This window comes from Phoca vitulina, unplaced genomic scaffold, assembly GCF_004348235.1.
Source record: "Phoca vitulina isolate PV1807 unplaced genomic scaffold, GSC_HSeal_1.0 scaffold20, whole genome shotgun sequence".
NCBI lineage: Eukaryota > Metazoa > Chordata > Mammalia > Carnivora > Phocidae > Phoca > Phoca vitulina.
Window position 1 is genome coordinate 20,993,171 of NW_022589723.1, and position 23,251 is coordinate 21,016,421.

The following is a 23,251-nucleotide window of genomic DNA, read 5'->3' on the forward strand; positions in this document are numbered from 1 at the left end:
AACTTTCTCCAGAATCAGGGAGTCAATATTGTGATTCTCCTATTGAGTTTGACCATAATTCCACGAAGCGACTTTTTTTTTTTTTTACCACAGATGTCTCTGTCCATAGTGTGTGAACCATGTCAACCTTTGATATTACCAGTATATGGGCTATAGGAATATTCTGTCAACCTTTGATATTACCAGTATATGGGCTATAGGAATATTCCCAAGTATGGTTTATGTTACTTCCAGAACCCGCAGAGGCTACTACATTTTGAGACAATGACTTATTTTTTATTTTGGAGAGGATATCCGGGTATGCTCTAGACCACTTAGTCTGAAAAAACTACACTGTTGTGGAATTCTGAATCATCATAGGATTAATTTTCCTCTAGAGCTCATATGTCTTATCAAGTTCTTCTTGTTCACCTTCCTGCCAACTTTTACTCACTGGATCCAATTAACAGGATATCAATGTGGTGGTCAAATGTTCTTCTGACTACTCAGATGGTCTAGGTCCCAGTGGGAGAATTAACATAGTTCCTGGGCAAGATTATATATTCTTGTCTGTCCCACTTGAATGTGATCCACTTCTGAACTATTTTCCTGATAGTATAGAAAAGAGTAAATTTGCCAGTTCAATGACCATATACCTTGTATCTGAGGCTATGTTAATCTGCTCTAGCAAAGATATCACATCTGTGAACCAACTGCAATTGGGGTGACTACTTTGTTGAGTTTATGGTAGTCCACTTTCATCTTCTAGGATCTATGTGGCTTTTGTAGGGACAAATCTGGTAAACTAAAGGAGATGAATTAATATGAATATGATGGAGACCATGACCCTGCATCACTTAAATCTTTATGTGTAGTACTGATCTCTTCATTCCCTAGAGTGTGATAATGTTTTTTATTTACTTTCTTGGCCTTCTCCATTATATCTCTTATCCCACAGGCCAAGGAACCAATGTGGAGGTTCTGCCAACTACCACATATATTCATTCCAATTACACATTTAAAGACTGAAAAAAATCATCGGTGGGTGAGTCCACAGACTCAGTGGATCATTGAGAGTCATATCTGAGCTAGGACTACATTTAATATCTGTTCTTATATGCCCCTACTCTAAAAGAAAGTTATAATGGTGTTCAGGTCACTTAGTATCAGTGTCAACTCAGACTTATGTCTCACAGTCCTCAGAATATTTGGATAATCTCTTCCTTAGAATATGATTATACAAGTAGGTACCTTGGTGAAGGTCTGTGGGAATTATTATCATATTCATTTGTTATGGTGTACTGAGGTCCAAACCTCATTGAGACCTGGCCTCTCCTTCAGTCAATAGGTTCTGGATTTGAGTATTGGTTCAGGTCCAGAAACTGTGTAGGAGATTTATCTTTTTATTGGCAAGGTTGTCCTCAATCTCCTGATCAACTAGCCATGGTTTCTTTGGCTTTTCTAAATTAAACATTATCTATGGAGGAGTGTGCATCTATTTTTACCTCTAGAAACTGCATTCTAACAATTTCTTTAGCTCTAAGTTGCCTCATGGCTGCCATTCCAACATTGCAGCTTATTATGATAATTGTACCTACTGTGTTTTCTGATAGTTAAATGCTACTACCTAACTTCATTTGTTCTGTGATCCTATCATTGCTATTGTTTTAAGAGCCTAGTTCTGTAACATTCCCAGCCTATAGAGGGTAGCTACCACTGAGATGTTCAGTGATGCCACTGAGAAACTTATTGTTAAATGATGTGTCCTGAACCATGAGAGACAATGGACTCTGAAAAACAAACTGAGGGTTCTAGAGGGGAGGGGGTGGGAGGATGGGTTAGCCTGGGGTTGGGTATTAAAGAGGGCACGTTCTGCATAGATCACTGGGTGTTATACGCAAGCAATGAATCATGGAACACTACTTCAAAAACTAATGATGTAATGTATGATGATTAACATAACATAAAAAAAAAAAATAAATGATGTGTCCTCCCATGGAACATTTTTGGCTGATGAGTTTTTTTTACTTTATGTAGTATAGCCACTCTAGAACATGCACTTCTCTGAGACTTATGATCCCTTCCTCTACTATTTGCCATATTATTTCTACTTAGTGCCGACTATAATTTTTTCCAAGTTTACAAGAACCACTATAGTTCTGTGTTATACTGTCTTCTGTGGTCCCTGCCAGGTGATAAATTCAGTATCATAGGAGAATGCTTCCATAGCAATACATTCTTTCCTATTTAACTTCCTACACCTCCACATTGATCCAGTACTGACAGATTCCAGTTAATAAGTACTCTCTCAATTCCTGAGTACATATGAGTGCATATATGTTGGTGAGGTCCTACAGTTTCTTCAACATGTAGTCTCTTTCCTCTCTTAACAGACCCCACATTTACTCAGCTGGATTATGTCATGACTTTACCCTAATTATTGATCTGAAAGCTCATGAAAGTGTTTGTGGTAGGTCTTTATGAAGAATGCACAGATTTTCCTGCAGGTTAGAGACCTCTGCATTGTCTTCAAACAAGGATAGAATACTAGCTGCTAATAGGGAGTGGGCCACCTTTGCAGTCTCAGAGAGTTCAGGGGAATATGAAGATTCAAGAGTTTCAAGTGAATTAATCCAGATGTCCCCGTCTCATGACTCACAGTCCCATTTTTTTCCCCAATTTAGGCCCTGACCTTGGAATAGCCAACCTGCCTAAGTTGAGAATTAAACCTTCTTTGGAGCTCTGCCATTCTTATGATTTATTCCTGGGCCTGGTGCTCAGCTTTTTCTGCATCTGCTGCAAGAGGTAAGAATTTATTTATCTGGTGACATGAACATCCATTGTATTTACACTTAGCCTTAAATTGGTGATTAATCACGTTTAGCCTTTATCTTTCTTCACTGCATCCGGAGGCCCCAACACCTGCTATTCTATTCCATAGTGGTAATTGCCTCCTCTTTGCAGCCTCTCAAATACCTTGAGATATTGCACACACGAGTTCATTTCCTTCTACTGGTATCACACCTCAGTCTACCACTGGTAAATATTTTAACAATTGCATTGCTTCAGTACACCACAGGCTATCAGTTTTCCATATAGCATTAGTAATTAGGTTCTCATTGCCAGTCTAACAAAGAAAAATCCAGATAAAATATGCCAGTTTAGAATCACTTCCTCAGTGCTTCCTTGGTACCAACTTTCATTCCCTGGGAATGACTATGGGAATGACCCTGGGAAATAGACTATGAAAGATATGTATATATGTATGTATATACATGTATGTATGTGTGTGTGTGTGTATACACACATACATACATACATGTATATACATACATACATACATACATAATCTCCTTTCAGATTTGGTAGAGGGAGAAGCTGAATTGCAATATATTTGTGACAGAGGCTTTAGCTGATCTTACAGGAAGCTCTGATAATGGCACGGCCCCTGCAGTACGGCATAGGGGCTACGTATTTGAACACTCACATCAATTAGTCATTGGCTATGGGTTACCCTAGAAGAGAGGCAATAAACCCTTGGCCATGGGCCATTTTCAGAGAGTGACTTAATCACATGCCTTTGGCAATGAACACAATACTCTTGGCAGTTGAAAGAATGAGTGATTCCGTCCTGAAGGGGGTATCTCTGTGGTACACCACAATTCTGCCACACTTATCTTTTCATTAGTTCTGAAAATAGAGTCAGATGGGAGGCCGGAGTGTAAATATTATGACTGAGATTACATTGATTTTAATTTCAAAGGTACACAGGGAGTGTACGTTCTCTGGATACCTTTTTTTTTTTTTTTAATGTCCTTCTTTCGCTGAAGGCATAGAAGTTTACTTGAAAGGTTTTCTCACTGATTATTTTTTAAGTTATTTTTTCATTTATGTTTCTAAAATGTTTTAAAAAAATAGCACATTGTGGTTCCTGGGTATCAAAGAGAGTCTCTCTAATTTAACATAGCATTCTTCTAGGTCTTTGCTTTCTAGTTGTCATCAAAGCCTAAATGAAGGATAGGGACTGAGTCAGGGGGAACAGACAAGCACAGGTACAATCAGAGCTTGAATCTTAAGGTGGTTTTCTGGGAGGGTGGAAGGGCTTACCTTCCTTTGTGAGAGGGGGCTTTGGAAAACCTGAATTTGAATAGATAGACATTGTATATTTTAACTCCTGTTGTTATCAGAGATGTATTTTTGTATTGCCTTTTTAATTTCTTTCTATTTTCTTATTTCGATCTACACCAGCATCTAGACTTGCCATAGATCAAGTTACCAGCTGCTTTCGTTGTGATTATTTATTCCCAGATGCTGTTTGAGGTAAGACCTGGCTGATGCTAAGCATGTTTTAGTTTTAACCTGAAGAGACTTTACATGTATAATTTAGTAATCCATAATAAAAAAGTATAAGACATTTTTAAAGAACTGCCTTGATATTTTGAGTTCTTTATTGGTGGCATGTATTATCTATTATTATATGGGACATGCTCTATCTTTGCTGAAAAAGCTAAAACATGTCTTGCTCTTAGGAATTTTGAAATAATTTCTTTATGGCTTTTCTTAAAAGCACCTTGTGATACAGGAAAAGGAAATTACAGGTCTGTTTAGTGGGAAACTAATTTTAATTTTACTTACAAGTGCCACACCCATTTTGCTTGCATGCTTTGAAGCATAAGTAATTGACTTTCACCCAAGAGTTAGAATCAAATGAAGTTCCATTGTGTGAAGAGAATTGCACTGCATCTAATACTCCAAAGGGGAAAGAAACAAGGATACTAATTATGAAAGCATCTAAGTTTTGGTCTGTTGCCATGTTGTACAACATTTATTAAAATTTAAAATTCTCACTTTTACTACAGAACAAGGATGCATCTAGAGTTATGCATAATTGGTGAGGTGAGAACAGCTAGGAAGTCCTATCAATAGCCAAGTGTAAAAGTCTCTGGTGAGGATTAAGTGAATTTATGTTTTTTAATGTGTATAGTATAATGACTGGAATATATTAGGACCTACAAAAAAATGCTTAAGTTTTTGTGAATTTTTGTTTTCTAAAAGAAGCTATTGACCTAAAGTGGACACTGACAAGGGCCTGACCAGGATGCTGGCTCTGGAATGTGGAAAGGAGGTATAGGGAATGACAGAAATTATAAAGTTAAGGACCATAAAATTTAGAACTGGCTAGAAGTTTGGGAAAATAAAAGAGAGGAATTAAAAGTCCTGAAGTTCCAGTCTGTATAACTAGGAGAATGTTTATTTTGTTAATTAGTACTGTATGAGAAATTTAGATAATATAGTTTATGAATAAAGATGATTTGAAAAATATTGAATTTGAGATGTTAATGGTCATTCAGACCAAACTGACCACCACATAACTAGGAATTAATGCAAAAGAAGAAGCTAGAAGCAGATATATTAATTTGGTAGTTAGAAGAAAAAGGAATAAAAATCTGAAAAGAGAAAGAGAAGCCAGTGAGGGACCTTGTTAAGGTTTCTTTGTAAAGGAGAACACTTATTGAAACTGATATCTCATCATACCTTAGACAAAACTCATAATGGCCCCAGACTTAGGCTTAGAGAACAGTCAGAAACAAAGACATTTCCTCCTTTTGTGGCCATATGTTCTCTCATTACTGGATTCTTTTGTTTTTCTGAAAACAAGTCTTCACTGCTCATTTTTTACAAAGTTCAAAAGTTGACTGCTCAGGTCACAACTTTATGTCACTTCCTTGTTGAAATGACTGAAAAGATCTGACAAACTCCATGTTCCAACTCCTGATTCCCAAGAGAGGCCCTGATTGGCCCAGTTTTTATCATGTGATGACTCTGGTCAAAATAACTGTGTCCAGAGAGAGACTCCAGTAGGCCATGGTGTCATGTAGGTATATAGAATGATTTAAAGAAAGGCCAAGTGGTTAATGGCTTCAGATGCAGAAAATAGTTGTAGAAGATTTACATTTTATACAAACATTACTCATGCCCAATAGAAGAGGAATTTTAGTAGAGTTATGGGGCTGGAATCAGATAGCAAGAAGTTGAAGATGAATGGACTCATGAGGAAGTAGAGACTACAGGTCTACTCTATGCTTTGGAAGACTTTGGTGGAAGGTGCAGTAGCCTGAGGAGGTAAAAGCATTTATTCTGGTCTTTTTAAATTTGAGCCACTTTTGTCTCTATAAAATGGCATCTCATTTTGTTTTTTAATTTGCATTTTTCTGATAATTAATGCTGTAGAACAAATTCCATATGCTTATTGGCCAGATAGAAATCAGTCTGAAATGGTCACTAATTACTAATCCATTGTATTCCTTTTTTTTAATTATTATTTTTTTACCTATATATATTTTTATTAAGTTATGTTAATGACCATACATCATTAGTTTTTGAGGTAGTGTTCCATGATTCATTATTTGCATATAACACCCAGTGCTCCATTCAGTACATGCCCTCTTTAATGCCCATCACCAGGCTAACCCATCCCCCCCCCAGAACCCTCAGTTTATTTCTCAGAGTCCATAGTCTCTCATGGTTCATTTCCCCCTCCAATTTCCCCCCCTCCATTTTTCCCTTCCTGCTATCTTCTTCTTCTTCTTTTTTTTTAACATATAATGTATTATTTGTTTCAGAGGTACAGGTCTGTGATTCAACAGTCTTACACAATTCACAGTGCTCACCATAGCACATACCCTTCCAAATGTCTATCACCCAGCCACCCCATCTCTCCCACCTCCCACCACTCCAGCAACCCTCAGTTTGTTTCCTGAGATTAAGAATTCCTCATATCAGTGAGGTCATCTGATACATGTCTTTCTCTGATTGACTTATTTCGCTCAGCATAATACCCTCCAGTTCCAGCCACGTTGTTGCAAATGGCAAGATTTCATTCCTTTTGATGGCTGCATAATATTCCATTGTGTGTGTGTGTGTGTGTGTGTGTGTGTGTGTGTGTGTATACACACCACATCTTCTTTATCCATTCATCTGTCGATGGACATCTTGGCTCTTTCCACAGTTTGGCTATTGTGAACATTGCTGCTATAAACATCGGGGTGCATGTACCCCTTCAGATCCCTACATTTGTATCTTTGGGGTAAATACCCAGTAGTGCAATTGCTGGGTCATAGGGTAGCTCTATTTTCAACTTTTTGAGGAACCTCCATACTGTTTTCCAGAGTGGCTGCACCAGCTTGCATTCCCACTAACAGTGTAGGAGGGTTCCCCTTTCTCCACAACCTCACCAACATCTGTCATTTCCTGACTTGTTAATTTTAGCCATTCTGACTGGTGTGAGGTGGTATCTCGTTGAGGTTTTGATTTGGATTTCCCTGATGCCAAGCGATGCTGAGCACTTTTTCATGTGTCTGTTGGCCGTTTGGATGGCTTCTTTGGAAAAATGTCTGTTCATGTCTTCTGCCCATTTCTTGATTGGATCATTTGTTCTTTGGGTGTTGAGTTTAAGAAATTCTTTTTTTTTTTTAAAGATTTTTGTATTTATTTATTTGAGAGAGAGAGAATGAGAGAGCAAGCACATGAGAGGGGGGAGGGTCAGAGGGAGAAGCAGACTCCCTGCCGAGCAGGGAGCCCAATGCGGGACTCGATCCAGGGACTCCAGGATCATGACCTGAGCCGAAGGCAGTCGCTTAACCAACTGAGCCACCCAGGCGCCCAAGAAATTCTTTATAGATTTTGGATACTAGCCCTTTATCTGATATGTCATTTGCAAATATCTTCTCCCATTCTGTCGGTTGTCTTTTGGTTTTGTTGACTGTTTCTTTTGCTGTACAAAAGCTTCTTATCTTAATGAAGTCCCAATAGTTCATTTTTGCCCTTGCTTCCCTTGCCTTTGGTGATCTTTCTAGGAAGAAGTTGCTGCAGCTGAGGTCGAAGAGGTTGCTGCCTGTGTTCTCCTTTAGGATTTGGATGGACTCCTGTCTCACATTTAGGTCTTTCAACTTTTGAGTCTATTTTTGTGTGTGGTGTAAGGAAATGGCCCAGTTTCATTCTTCTGCATGTGGCTGTCCAATTTTCCCAACATCATTTGTTGAAGAGACCGTCTTTTTTCCACTGGACATTCTTTCCTGCTTTGTCAAAGATGAGTTGACCATAGAGTTGAGGGTCCATTTCTGGGCTCTCTATTCTGTTCCAGTGATCTATATGTCTGTTTTTGTGCCAGTACCATACTGTCTTGATGATGACAGCTTTGTAATAGAGCTTGAAGTCTGGAATTGTGATGCCACCAGCTTTGCTTTTCTTTTTCAACCTTCCTCTGGCTATTCGGGGTCTTTTCTGGTTCCATACAAATTTTAGGATTATTTGTTCCATTTCTTTGAAAAAAGTGGATGGTATTTTGATAGGAATTGCACTGAATGTGTAGATTGCTCTAGGTAGCATTGACATCTTCACAATATTTGTTCTTCCAATCCATGAGCATGGAACGTTTTTCTATTTTGTTGTGTCTTCCTCAATTTCTTTCATGAGTATTTTATAGTTTTCTGAGTACAGATTCTTTGCCTCTTTGGTTAGATGTATTCCTAGATATCTTATGGTTTTTGGTGCAGTTGTAAATGGGATCAACTCCTTAATTTCTCTTTCTTCTGTCTTGTTGCTGGTGTATAGGAAAGCCTCTGATTTCTGTGCATTGATTTTATATCCTACCACTTTACTGAATTCCTATATGAGTTCTAGCAGTTTTGGGGTGGAGTCTTTTGGGTTTCCCACATAAAGTATCATATCATTTGCAAAGAGTGAGAGTTTGACTTCTTCTTTGCTGGTTCAGATGCCTTTGATTTCTTTTTGTTGTGTGATTGCTGTGGCTAGGACTTGTAGTACTATGTTGAATATCAGTGATGATAGTGGACATCCCTGCCACGTTCCTGACCTTAAGGGGAAAGCTCCCAGTTTTCCCCATTGAGAATGATATTCACTGTGGGTTTTTCATAGATGGCTTTTATGATATTGAGGTATGTACCCTCTATCCCTATACTCTGAAGAGTTTTGATCAAGAAAGGATGCTGTACTTTGTCAAATGCTTTTTCTGCATCTGTTGAGAGGATCATATGGTTCTTGTTCTTTCTTTTGTTAATGTATTGTATCACATTGATTGATTTGCTGATGTTGAACCAACCTTGCATCCCAGGGATAAATCCCACTTGGTTGTGGTGAATAATCCTTTTGATGTACTGTTGTATCCTATTGGCTACTATTTTGGTGAGAATTTTTGCATCCATGTTCATCAAGGATATTGGTCTATAATTTTCCTTTTGATGGGGTCTTTGTCTGGTTTTGGGATCAAGGTAATGGTGGCCTCATAAAATGAGTTTTGAAGTTTTCCTTCCATTTCTATTTTTTGGAACAGTTTCAGGAGAATAGGTATTAATTCTTCTTTAAATGTTTGGTAGAATTCCCCTGGGAAGCCATTTGGCCTCGGCTTTTGTTTGTTGGGAGATTTTTGATGACTGCTTCAATTTCCTTAGTGGTTATGGGTCTGTTCAGGTTTTCTATTTTTTCCTGGTTCAGTTTTGGTAGTTAATACATCTCTAGGAATGCATCCATTTCTTCCAGATTATCTAATTTGCTGGCATATAGTTGCTCATAATATGTTCTTATAATTGTTTGTATTTCTTTGGTGTTGGTTTTGATCTCTCCTCTTTCATTCATGATTTTATTTATTTGGGTCCTTTCTCTTTTCTTTTTGATAAGTCTGGCCAGGGGTTTATCAATCTTATTGATTCTTTCAAAGAACCAGCTCCTAATTTCGTTGATCTTTTCTACTGTTCTTTTCATTTCTATTTCATTGATTTCTTCTCTGATCTTTATTATTTCTCTTCTCCTGCTGGGTTTAGGCTTTATTTGCTGTTCTTTCTCCAGCTCCTTTAGGTGTAGGGTTAGGTTGTGTATTTGAGACCTTTCTTGTTTCTTGAGAAAGGCTTGTATTACTATGTACTTTCCTCTTAGAACTGCCTTTGCTGTATCCCAAAGATTTTGAACAGTTGTGTTTTCATTTTCATTGGTTTCCATGAATTTTTTTTAATTCTTCTTTAATTTCCTGGTTGATCCATTCATTTGTTAGTAGGATGCTCTTTAACCTCCATGTATTTGAGTTCTTTCCGACTTTCCTCTTGTGATTGAGTTCTAGTTTCAAATCATTGTGGTCCAAAAATATGCAGGGAGTGATCCCAATCTTTTGGTACTGGTTGAGACCTGATTTGTGACCTAGGATATGATCTATTCTGGAGAATGTTCAATGGGCACTAGAGAAGAATGTGTATTCCGTTGCTTTGGGATGGAATGTTCTAAATATATCTGTGAAGTCCATTTGGTCCAGTGTGTCATTTAAAGTCTTTATTTCCTTGCTGATCTTTTGCTTAGATGATCTGTCCATTTCACTGAGGTCGGTGTTAAAGTCCCCCACTATTATTGTATTGTTGTCGACGTGTTTCTTTGATTTTGTTATTAATTGGCTTATATAATTGGCTGCTCCCATGTTAGGGGCATAGATATTTACAATTGTTAGATCTTCTTGTTGGATAGACCCTTTAAGTATCATATAGTGTCCTTCCTCATCTCTTATTATAGTCTTTGGTTTAAAATCTAATTTGTCTGATATAAGTATTGCCACCCCAGCTTTTTTTGGTGTCCATTAGCATGGTAAATGGTTTTCCATCCCCTCACTTTTCAATCTGGGGGTGTCTTCTTGCAGAGGGCATATCAATGGGTCTTGTTTTTTTATGCAATCTGATAGCCTGTGTCTTTTGATTGGGGCATTTAGCCCATTTACATTCAGGGTAACTATTGAAAGATATGAATTTAGTGCCATTGTATTGCCTGTAAGGTGACTGTTACTGTATATTGTCTGTGTTCCTTTCTGGTCTATGTTGCTTTTAGGCTGTCTCTTTGCTTAGAGGACCCCTTTCAAGATTTCTCATAGGGCTGGTTTCGTGTTTGCAAATTCCTTTAGTTTTTGTTTGTCCTGGAAGCTTTTTATCTCTCCTTCAATTTTCAATGACAGCCTAGCTGGATATAGTATTCTTGGCTGCATATTTTTCTCATTTAGTGCTCTGAATATGTCCTGCCAGTCCTTTCTGGCCTGCCAGGGGCCTGTGGATAGGTCTGTTGCCAGTCTAATGTTTCTACCATTGTAGGTTACAGATCTCTTCTCCTGAGCTTATTTCAGGATTTTCTCTTTGTCTGTAAGACTTGTAAGTTTTACTATTAGATGTCAGGGTGTTGACCTATTTTTATTGATTTTGAGGGGGGTTCTCTGTGCCTCCTGGATTTTGATGCCTGTTTCCTTCCCCAAATTAGGGAAGTTCTCTGCTATAATTTGCTCCAATATACCTTCGGCCCCCCTCTCTCTTTCTTCTTCCTCTGGGATCCCAATTATTCTAATATTGTTTCATCTTATGGTACCACTTATCTCTCAAATTCTGCCCGCGTGATCCAGTAGTTGTTTATCTCTCTTTTTCTCAGCTTCTTTATTTTCCATCATTCGGTCTTCTATATCACTGATTCTCTCTTCTGCCTCATTTATTCTAGCAGTTAGAGACTCCATTTTTGATTGCACCTCATTAATAGCCTTTTAGATTTTGACTTGGTTAGACTTTAGTTCTTTTATTTCTCCTGAAAGGGTTTCTCTAGTGTCTTCCATGCTTTTTTCAAGCCCATCTATTATCTTTATAATCATTATTCTGAACTCTATTTCCAACATATTACTAATGTCCATATTGATTAGGTCCCTGGCAGTTGGTACTGCCTCTTGTTCTTTTTTTTGAGGTGAGTTTTTCCATCTTGTCATTTTGTCCAGAGGAGAATAGATGATTGAGAGAACAAAATGCTAACAAGGTAACAACGACCCCAGAAAAATATACACTAAACAAATCGGAACAGACCTGAAGCCAGGGGAAAAGAAAGGGATAGAAAGAAAAAAGAAAAATAAAAAGAAAAAAAGGATATCATCAGATATGATCAGGCTGGTGAATAGATCAGTGCTACACACTGTATTTTGGGCATATTTTGGTCTGTTAGAAGAAACTGCCTCCCAAAATTTTAAAGGAAGAAAAACTTATATATGTACAAAAATAAGGGTAAATACTATGAAGGGATGGAATATGACTGTAAAGATGAAAATTATAAAAGATTTTATAAAAGGAATTGATAAGATAAGAAGTTGGTTGAAAAAAGAAGAGAAATTAGAAAAAAGGGGGAGAGAATGTGATCAGGCAGGAGACTAGAACAAAGCCATACACTAGAGATTTAGGATATATTTTGGTCTATTAGAAGAAACTGTATCCCAAAATTTTAACGAGAGAACAACTTATATATAGACCAAAAATAAGGTTAACTACAATGAAGGGATAGAATACGACTCTAAAAATGAAAAATAAAAAAGCTTATAAAAAAAGGGATTGGTAAGATGTTGTTTGAAAAAGGGAAAAAGAAAAATACAAAAAAAAAAATAGAAAAAGAAAAAAAAGAAAATTAAAAACATTAACTTTGAAAGACTAAAGAGTTGTGGAAGAAAAAGCCATGAATTCTATGTGCAGTATTTCCCTAGTGCTGGAGTTCTGCTGTTCTCATTGATCGGTAAACTTGGTCTTGTCTGGCTGTTCTTGCTGATCTTCTGGGGGAGGGGCCTGTCGCCGTGGTTCCCAAATGTCTTTGCCGGGGGCGGAATTGCCCTCCCCTTGCTGGTCCGGGCTAAGTAATCTGCTCGGGTTTGCTCTCGGGAGCTTTTGTTCCCTGCAAGCTTTCCATACAGCTTTGGAAGACGACAGTGAAAATGGCGGCCTCCCAATCTCCACCCTGGAGGAGCTGAGAATTCGGGGCCCCACTCCTCAGTGAGCCCCCAGAGAAAAGCAGTCAATCACTCCCGTCTCCCCGGTCGCCAGCCTCACTCTGTGCTCACCTGGCCTCACCTGGCCTGTGACCGAGTGTTTCTATCTCTGGCACACTACCCCATTTGGAGTCTCCAAACCCAGCAAATTCTTGCGGTGTGCTCCCGTGCTGCTTCTCCTGGGGGAGAAAGGCGAATCTTCCCAGATCTGCTGTTTGTTGGGTCCCTTCCAGAAAGTGGTTGCTTTTCTGTTCAGAGAGTTGCTGCTATTCTTTTCTTCGATCTCCTGTTGAGTTCGTAGGTGTTCAGAATGGTTTGATCCCTATCTAGCTGAATTCCTGGAACCAGACAAAATTTAAGTCTCCTATTCCTCCACCATCTTGCTCCTCCCAGTTTTCTTGGATGATAGAGTTCCAAGTTGCTCATCTGTAAGCCAGGGCACCTATGCTCTGTTCTCTGTGTGTGTAAGTGGGCAGAAGTTGCAAAGCCTGAAATAGACAGTTTTTATCCTCAAGCACTGTAGCTGGGAATAAGACAAGGCCATGTGCATTAGGCCAAGCTTATTGTAGGTTTCTCAGTCTCTTCTTTCTGACCTACCCTCCTACTTATCTCCTTTGGTAGCAGATTCTTCCCATCATCAAGCTTCTTTGTGTTCTCTCTCTTTGTCATCTCCCTCCTATTCTTGAGGAATATTCTCATAAACACTTTATACCCAGATACAGAATGGCTGATAAGCTTTAAAACATAGGGTCCCCTTGCTGAGATTTTCATTTCAGCAAGAACCAAAATCTTAAATAAAGGGAGTAAAGCTCTAATAGTAGAAACTAGTATAGATTCTTCATGAGGGGGCAGTCCTTCTTCAACTGTAGTACATAGGAAACCACCTTTTTCTCTAAGGTTGGTCCTTATGGGCTTAACAGTATGCATGGTGTTTATTAATAAGGACTCTGAAGCCAGTCAGTTTGGTTTACAATTCTAGCTATGTAACTTCCTAGCTGCGTGGCTTTGTGCTAGCTACTCAGGTTCCTGGTTCTCAGTTTCTTGATATGTAAAATGGAGATTAATGACAGTACCTATTGCAGAGCTTACAATCAAACATTAATGTAGTAATCTATACAAAGCACTCAAGACAGAGTATGACATAAAATAAGCATTAAAAATGGAAAACATGCACTGGGTGTTATATGCAACTGATGAATCTTTGAACACTACATCAAAAACTAATGATGTACTATATGTTGGTTAATTGAACATAATAATAAAAAAATGGAAAACATGTAAAAGAGCTATGTGATGAATAGAAGATAATGAAGGACTAAATATCATGGTTCAGATTATAAAAATTATATGAAAAAGAGAAAATGAGAGAATAGTTAAAGAAACTTTTGTGGAAAAGATTAGTCTTGATCTATAAATTAAATGATTGAGATCGGTATAACTGAGGACATTCTAGGCAGGGTGAAGAACAAGAAAAAAAGAAACAATGAAAGAATAAGCTTAGTGCATCCATGGAACCATAAAGCAGCCTCGTGTAGTAAGAGACTAAGAAGAAAAAAATAATATTTAGGGAAGTTTAGGTGAAAATTAGTTTATAACATGGTTTAGAATGGTAGGGAATATTACTTGAAGAGGTCAGTGAGCTATTGAAATATTACTTGTCTAATGTAAGGAGAATGTACATTACTATAGTAAAGGAACCAAGTTTTGGAGTCAGGATTCCCAGGCAATTACTTTAGCAAGTAGGAGACTTACCATCGTTAACCATGAACTGCAAATAATAATTTTATTAGGTTACCATGCAAATCATATGAGTTGATATACACAAAATTACCTTGTAGGTTCCAAAACTCTTTTTTTTAATTTTTTTTTAAAGATTTTATTTAGGGGTGCCTGGGTGGCTCAGTCGGTTAAGCTCTCTCTGACAAATTAAATAAATAAAAGAGAGAATAAGCAGGGGGAGCAGCAGGCAGAAGGAGAAGCAGGCTCCCCACTGAGCAAGGAGCCCTATGTGGGACTTGATCCCAGGACCCTGGGATCATGACCTGAGCTGAAGGTAGACGCTTAACTGACTGAACCACCAAGGCATCCCAGATTCCAAAACACTTACAGAAGTATCGGTACTAGATACTATTATTTACTCCTAAAGTAGCAAATGGGAGTGAGTAAAAAATGTAGATGGGCTATAGTTGGATGAAGAAATTCACATAATATCTACTTATCAAGAATAAAGAAGACAATTCATTTGACCTTCATTCTTGGGGAAATGGGTCTTTCTGTTTATTTTTTTTAAGATTTTATATCTTTATTTGACAGAGAGAGAGAGAGAGAGAGAGCACAAGTAGGCAGAGCGGCAGGCAGAGGGAGAGGGAGAAACAAGGAGTCCTTTGTGGGACTCGATCCCACGACCCTGAGATCATGACCTGAGCCGAAGGCAGACGCTTAACCAACTGAGCCACCCAGGCGCCCCTTTCTGTTTATTTTTTAAAAATAATTTATTAGTTTAGGATAAACCTCTTAATCACTTTCTGGTTTGATCATTTTTGTTGAAAGAATTTTGATACATAACTACCCAGTTCACCTACTTTAGTGCATTTGGTAAGAAACATAAAATTGTTTATTGATCTGAAAATGCTTTAACTTAATTCTGGTAAGGATTTAGCAATAAATTACTTTTTAAATGTTCATTAGCTCTTTTAGCCCAGTAGGGCACCCAGCTTTATAGTCATATTAAATAGCTCTCTTACAAAATGAATTTAACATACCTGCAAAAAGTATTTTACTTCCTATTCAACCCTAGTATGCTTTTCGGAGTTAATACACTTGCAGTCTGAATCTGGGATTGGAGTTAGGTTGTGTTTCTTGTTAATTACATGACCTAAGTCAAATTTCCTAAAAACTTGAAATTGCAGCTTTTTTAATCTGGATAATAATAATACATATTTCACACAATTATGGGAATGAAATGAAATGAGGTAAATTTTAGAAAATTAGACATACATGGTGTTTGGCACATAGTAACAATAAAATACTATTACTAGCCTTTCTATAATAAGATAGTCTAGTATTTTAATCGCTCTCAAAGGTCTTCTCAAATCCTTTAATCTTACCTCCAAACTTTATTACCAAAATTAATGTGTGGCTATGTTAATAAAGGTAATGCAACTGGTGGGTAAGTGTAAGATTTTGAATACAAGTAGTTGAGAATCATATGATGATATCCTGGTCTCTCCCCATCTCCTTAACCCCCCTTCCTCATAAATGGAGCTTCTCAACCTAAGTTTCAAAACTTGTCACATTCTGTTACCATTTTGCCAATCCAAGCTCCTCTCCCTCTAGTCCCCAACTTTCTCCAGAGTGGATGCTTCTCCCTCTTTGGACAGGACATGGATGTTTATGATATATGCCTTCTGCTCAGACTGCATCTCTTTCTCTGGATGGTTTAAGTCCAGCAAAACTATCTCAGGCTTCTTGGATCTCAGGCTTCTTGGAGTCTATTAACTCATGGACTTATCGTCTATTCATTCATTTGTTTCTATACTTACTCATTTATACAACAAATATCATGAGCCTACTATATAATATGCAATATGGATATTTAAAGTTAAAAAGAACACAGCCTGAGCTCTCCAAGAGTTCACAGTCTTATTTGAGAGATAGAGACGTAGGTAACATATTTTACATAAATAATTTTTGTAAGAGTTACCACAACAAAGGTACATTCAAGGCGTTGTGGGGGCACAGGAGGAAGTGCCGACTCAGAGGAAGTTAAACAGGTTGATGTTGATCCCTGCTGGGTCTAGGATGTATAGATATTCTAGAGATGTTCATGAGAGAGACATGTGGAGATAGAGGAAAGAAGAAAGGATTGGAGACAGAATGAACAGCATGGAAAAAGGCACATTGGTGAGGCAACAGTATGGTATTCAGGAACTCTTACTACCTCAGTGTGGCCGGGGCAGATGTGCTTGTGGGAGTGACAAAGAGTGCATCTGCTAAAACTAGCAGAGTTTTAAGTAGGAGGATTTATATCTTTTATTAATTTTAGAGAGGAGGATTTGAGAGAAGGGCCAGGTTAGAGTCGGGAAGACCATATAGAGTACAATGGTAATAGTTCAGATGAGAAATTGTGGAGTTCAGAACTAAGGCATTACTAGCAGGATGAGGTGACATATTCACATCCATTTGGACAAGGGCTGGATCATATGGAAGCTAGAATGACTCCTGGGTATATGTCCTGAGGAAGTGGATAATTATGATAATAATAATTGATATTAATAATTCAAGAAAATGACTAGGTTATATGGAGTTTAATTTTGGGCAACCAGATGAAGATATTTAGTAAGTGGCTGAAGTGGAGGCCAATTCTTTTTTCTTTAAATTTAGTTTAAAATAAGTATACATCTGTGAAACCATCACCACAGTCCATGCCATCCCCAAAAGTTTTCACCCACCTTTTTTTTTTTACTACTATGTTGTGATAGGAACACTTAACATAAGATCTACCCTCTTGGCAAAAATTTTAAGTATATAATACAATATTATTAACTATTGGCACTATGCTATCCAGCTGATCTCTAGGATTTATTCATCTTGTGTAACTGGAACTTTGTACCCTGAGGCCAATTCTTCAGTAAACATTTATTGCGAGCTTATCATGTATGATGAGACAAGTTATAGTTTTTATCCTTAAAGAGGATATCATGAATGGAGAAAGAAATAAGATTGTAATATAGAAAAGTTCTAATTGCCTATGAACTGGGTTGTGGGAGAGTGTGGCAAAGAGAGAGAAAAGCTCAAGTGTGGGTGGTTGGTGAGGTCTTCACAGGACAAATGATTCTGGAGTTTAAATACAATTTTTACAGACAGGGTGGGCAAGATACAAATGATATTCTAGGTAGAGAACAGAAAAGTTACTGAGGCGTGAAGGAGCATAGAGCCCTTAGTGAATAACAAGTCACTCCGTGTGGCTGGAAGGTACAGCAAGTGAGTTTATAGGTGCAACAGTGTGGACACAGGCCCTTGGGTTCATGTTTTTTTGAGGCAGGACTTCAATTCAGTTGGAACTTTCCTGCTCAAAATTTTGCCAACAATTATTGCCTAGAACAATAGTTCTGAACAAACAATGCAGGTCAGGAAATGTACAACAATTTCATGAAACATCGGAAGCATTGACAAAATTGTTGCTCTCATTTAAACAAGAAGTATTTGTTTTGAGTTTTGACAGACTCAGGATCTTGGGTTGAATGATTAGTAGAACAGTTTATTGTGTGAAAGTTGGTTTTAAAATAATTTCCTTGCCTTCCCGTCACTTAACTTTCCAAAGTCTTCACTCCACAAGGAGAGGTTGTCTAGCGGTACAATAAGTATTTTTTTTAATTTAATTCAGGAGTCAATTTCTTGACATTTATATTAGTCGAAAACAGGTCCTGGCTTGTAATTAACGAGCGAATACCAAATTGCTTTAGATAAGAGGAATTAGACTCTAACAGTTTATGAAACCCTGAAGACAAGGACTTCTTTAGAATCTGTCTCTTTCTCTCCTCCATCTTTATGCTTCCCCTTCTCACTTACATTGCCCTGTTTCTTGTGAAGCTTGGTTCCTCCTGGCCAGGGCATGTTTTCCCCCCAGTCCCTGAAGAATGTGAGTGAAGTAAAAATGGCAGATTTCCAAGCAGAGGGAGCTTATAAAGAGTCAGCCAGCTCCTAAAACCATATGCAGTTTATGATGTATTCTTTAAAGAATCACATTGATTATTTACCTACCCAAATATGTAGTTCAATGTTAGCAAAGGCTTTTGGCTGTTAACCCCTACTCTGTGATATCTTTCAACTGTAAAATAGTTAAATTCAGTTCCACAAAATTTTATTCAAATACCTGCCACATACAAGGCGTGGTGCTGGTGAACCAGGAAAATGAATGTAAACTTTTTTCTCTTCCTTCTCCCTTTTCTTCTTCTTCTACTTCATGTAATTTGAGAAACTAACCGTCATAAAGATTAGTTACTGGTGTGGTCACATGCATTATAAAATACCAAATCATTGGATGAATTATGTCTGACCAGTTTTTGATTATCTGTAGGCACATCTTATTTGTGGCACAATTTCCTTTTGTAATTTAGTACTCGATCTCCAGTCATAGTTCTAGCCTGGGGATGGGTGCCCTGCCATCTGCCACAAGCCTGTACCAGTTGATTGGGATGGCTCAACTCTTTCAAGTCATGTCCTTTCAAAACTTGGATATATTATCTGTATTTTCAAATATATTTCCTCTTGGTATTTATTTAATCATATGAAATATTTCTCACTTGGATGACTTTATAATTTAAGAAATTCCCAGTCATTGAATCCCTAGAAAAGGAAAATGTTATTTGAATAGGAAAGGTTTTACATACATGAATAATATTAATTTGATGAATTCTGAATGTCTGGGATTGGGAGAACTTTTAATTTTGAATGCTTATGCTTATGTTTGTGTCAGTAAATGTACTTTTAGGAAAGGAAATAAAGTGGAAATGATAATGTCATGTAGTCATTGTAGCTTTTCAAATTTGCCTAATATCTTACATAGCCTTTCCTAAATAACCATTATGACCTTTTATTACTATTTCAGCTCATTTATTCAGTTCAGTTGTGTCCACCCATAAATGATTTAGGAAGAAAAATATAATTTAAACATAGTTATTGGTATGGATTTGCTTTATAGTTATTTTAAAAGTAACTGTGTCCTGAAATTCAGCTATACCCCTGCCACCCTCTGCAATTTTTCATATACTGTGTATCTTGAATACTTCTGAAAAATGTTAGAAATGGGATAAATCTAGAATTGAATTCTGATACTCATTTTAACCTTCCTTTCTTTTAGACACTCTATGAAGTTATGTGGAAATGAGAGAGATTCATGAAACCCCTTCACCAGGAGAGAATGTCTTTCATAAATGGAGCTTTGCTTCTGGTTTTCACAGGACATTGACACGGCAGTGGAGCCATGGCTGCCCTGCCTGCTATTTTCAATAATTCACAGAACATCTGAACAGAGATGCTTGCCTTGGATTTACAGAATTTCATCCCGATACCTTGTTTACTTCTTTGGGGCAGAAAAGCTTGCACTAATTGCTCTCCATGGTGGCTAATCTTTTCAAGAGCCTGATTTTACCTTACATACATAAGCTTTGCAAAGGAATGTTTACAAAGAAATTGGGAAATACAACCAAAAAAAAAGAGAGTCATCAGCAGAAAAAGGATCAAGACTTTCCTACTGCTGGCCAGACCAAAACCCCCAAATTTTCTAATACCTTAAAAAACACTGTAAAGAAGATTGCAAAGTGTTCATCTACTCGCAACTTATCCACTGAAGAAGAAGAGGCTATTAAAGAATTTTCCCTCTCACCAACATTCAGTTACCGAGTAGCTATTGCCAATGGCCTACAAAAGAATATTAATGTAACCAACAGTGATAATGAGGATCAGCTTCAAGAGTTATCTTCAATTGAGAGTTCCTATTCAGAATCACTCAATGAACTAAGGAGTAGTACAGAAAACCAGGCACAATCAACATACACAATGCCAGTTAGACGCAATAGAAAGAGTTCAAGCAGCCTGGCTCCCTCTGAGGGCAGCTCTGATGGAGAACGCACTCTACATAGCTTGAAACTAGGAGCGTTACGCAAACTGAGAAAATGGAAAAAGAGTCAGGAGTGTGTCTCATCAGATTCAGAGTTGAGCACAATGAAGAAAACCTGGGGAATAAGAAGTAAATCTTTGGACAGAACTGCACGAAACCCAAAGACAAACGCCCTGGAGCCAGGATTCAGTTCCTCTGGGTGCATTAGCCAAACACATGATGTCATGGAAATGATCTTTAAGGAACTTCAGGGTATAAGTCAGATTGAAACAGAACTTTCTGAACTACGAGGGCATGTCAATGCTCTTAAGCATTCCATCGATGAAATCTCCAGCAGTGTGGAGGTTGTACAAAGTGAAATTGAACAGCTACGTACAGGGTTTGTCCAGTCTCGAAGGGAAACCAGAGACATCCATGATTATATTAAACACTTAGGTCATGTGGGTAGCAAGGCAAGCCTGAGATTTCTAAATGTCCCTGAAGAAAGATTTGAATACATTGAAAGTGTGGTATACCAAATTCTAATAGATAAAATGGGTTTCTCAGATGCACCAAATGCTATTAAAATTGAATTTGCTCAAAGGATAGGCCACCAGAGGGACTGCCCAAATGCAAAGCCTCGACCCATACTTGTGTACTTTGAAACCCCTCAGCAAAGGGATTCTGTCTTAAAAAAATCCTACAAACTCAAAGGAACAGGAATTGGAATCTCAACAGATATTCTTACTCATGACATAAGAGAAAAAAAAGAGAGAGGGATACCGTCCTCCCAGACATATGAGAGCATGGATATAAAGCTGTCTACTCCAGAGCCCAGAAGCAAGAAGAACAATTGGCAGTCACCTGATGACAGTGATGGAGAGCTGGAATCTGACCTCAATAGAAACAGTTATGCTGTGCTTTCCAAGTCAGAGTTTCCAACAAAAGGAAGTACTTCCAAGTCAAGTTCAAAATCACACAATGCTAGAGCCAAGAATAAAACTGCTAGTAGCAGCAGAATTTCAAATAAATCTGATTATGATAAAATTTCCTCACAATTGCCAGAATCAGATAATTTGGAAAAACAAACTACAACCCATTATGCAGATGCTACACCCCTCTGGCATTCACAGAGTGATTTTTTCACTGCTAAACTTAGTCGTTCTGAATCAGATTTTTCCAAATTATGTCAGTCTTACTCAGAGGATTTTTCAGAAAATCAGTTTTTCACTAGAACTAATGGAAGCTCCCTCCTGTCATCTTCAGACCGGGAACTTTGGCAGAGGAAACAGGAGGACACACCCACCTTGTATGACAATCTGCAGGATCAACATTTGAATGTGGCCGTTCAGGGTGTCCAAGGGCCGAGTGAAATGGAGAACACAGAAACTGTGGATAGTGGAATGAGTAATGGCATGGTGTGTGCATCTGGAGACCAAAGTCATTACAGCGATTCTCAGCTCTCTTTACATGAGGATCTTTCTCCATGGAAGGAATGGAATCAAGTAGAGCAAGGAGCTGACTTAGGTTTAGATTCATCCACCCAGGAAGCTTTTGACTATGACACAAACAGTCTATCTGATCAGCAACTAGATGTTTACAATAAAGACCTAGAAGACTTGGGAAAGGGCCACAGTGACCTTCAGGATGACTCTGAGAGCTATGATTTCACCCAAGATGACAACTCATCTCCATGCCCTGGGTTGGATAATGAACCACAAGGCCAGTGGGTTGGCCAATATGATTCTTATCAGGAATCTAATTCTAATGAGCTATACCAAAATCAAAACCAATTGCCCATGATGTATCGAAGTCAAAGTGAATTGCAAAGTGATGACTCAGAGGATGCCCCACCCAAATCTTGGCATAGTCGATTAAGCATTGACCTTTCTGATAAGGCTTTCAGCTTCCCAAAATTTGGATCTACATTACAGAGGGCTAAATCAGCCTTGGAAGTGGTATGGAACAAAAGCACACAGAGTCTCAGTGGGTATGAAGACAGTGGCTCTTCCTTAATGGGGAGATTTCGGACATTATCCCAATCAACTGCAAATGAATCAAGTACCACCCTTGACTCTGATGTCTACACTGAGCCTTTTTACTACAAAGCAGAGGATGAGGAGGACTATAGTGAACCAGTGGCTGATAATGAAACAGATTATGTTGAAGTGATGGAACAAGTCCTTGCTAAGCTAGAAAACAGGACTAGTATGACTGAAACAGATGAACAAATGCAGGTATATGATCACCCTTCGTATGAAACACCCTATGAAACCCCACAAGATGAGGGTTATGATGGGCAGGCAGATGATGTGGTTAGTGAAGGGGGATTGGAACCATTAAATGAAACATCAGCTGAAATGGAAATAAAAGAAGATGAAAACCAAAACATCTCGGAACAGCCAGTGGAAATCACAAAGCCAAAGAGAATCCGTCCCTCTTTCAAAGAAGCAGCTTTAAAAGCCTATAAGAAGCAAATGGCAGAATTGGAAGAGAAGATCCTGGCTGGAGGTACTCATGTTTACATGCTACATTTTGAGCTAGTTGTATTTTAACATTGGGTGCTGCTTCTTTAGAGCATGTTTTGTATTTACTCTTGGGGAAAAGAACGTATTTGCAAGAAATTTGCATGTTTATTTTGAGAAGGGTATTATTTTACTCTGCTCCCCCTACAAGTTGAGCTTGATGATTTAAAATCAAAGTGTTTTCAAGTAGGTCATACTAAAAGGAGCCCTACAGTCTGTGGATCAAGATTTCTCTGCTAGCATTGGTACAAACCCCACTTCATATTAACCAACTTTGTGGCATCAGTCATGAATAAAAGGGTCAGTAAAGTCAAAGAG

At 38.1% G+C, this 23,251-nt stretch overlaps 1 protein-coding gene across 8 annotated transcripts in view; it reads left to right on the plus strand.

Annotated features, from left to right (window-relative positions):
• UNC13C (unc-13 homolog C) overlaps window positions 1-23,251 on the plus strand; it is a 591,291-nt gene that overhangs the window by 18,935 nt on the left and 549,105 nt on the right. For all 8 annotated transcript variants that reach the window (XM_032417734.1, XM_032417733.1, XM_032417735.1 and 5 more), the window contains 3 exons: window positions 2,664-2,784; window positions 4,228-4,299; window positions 19,671-22,919. In XM_032417734.1, the coding sequence (XP_032273625.1) occupies window positions 19,928-22,919 (2,992 nt within the window). In that variant the 5' untranslated portion in view covers window positions 2,664-2,784; window positions 4,228-4,299; window positions 19,671-19,927. The remainder of the gene's footprint in view (window positions 1-2,663; window positions 2,785-4,227; window positions 4,300-19,670; window positions 22,920-23,251) is intronic.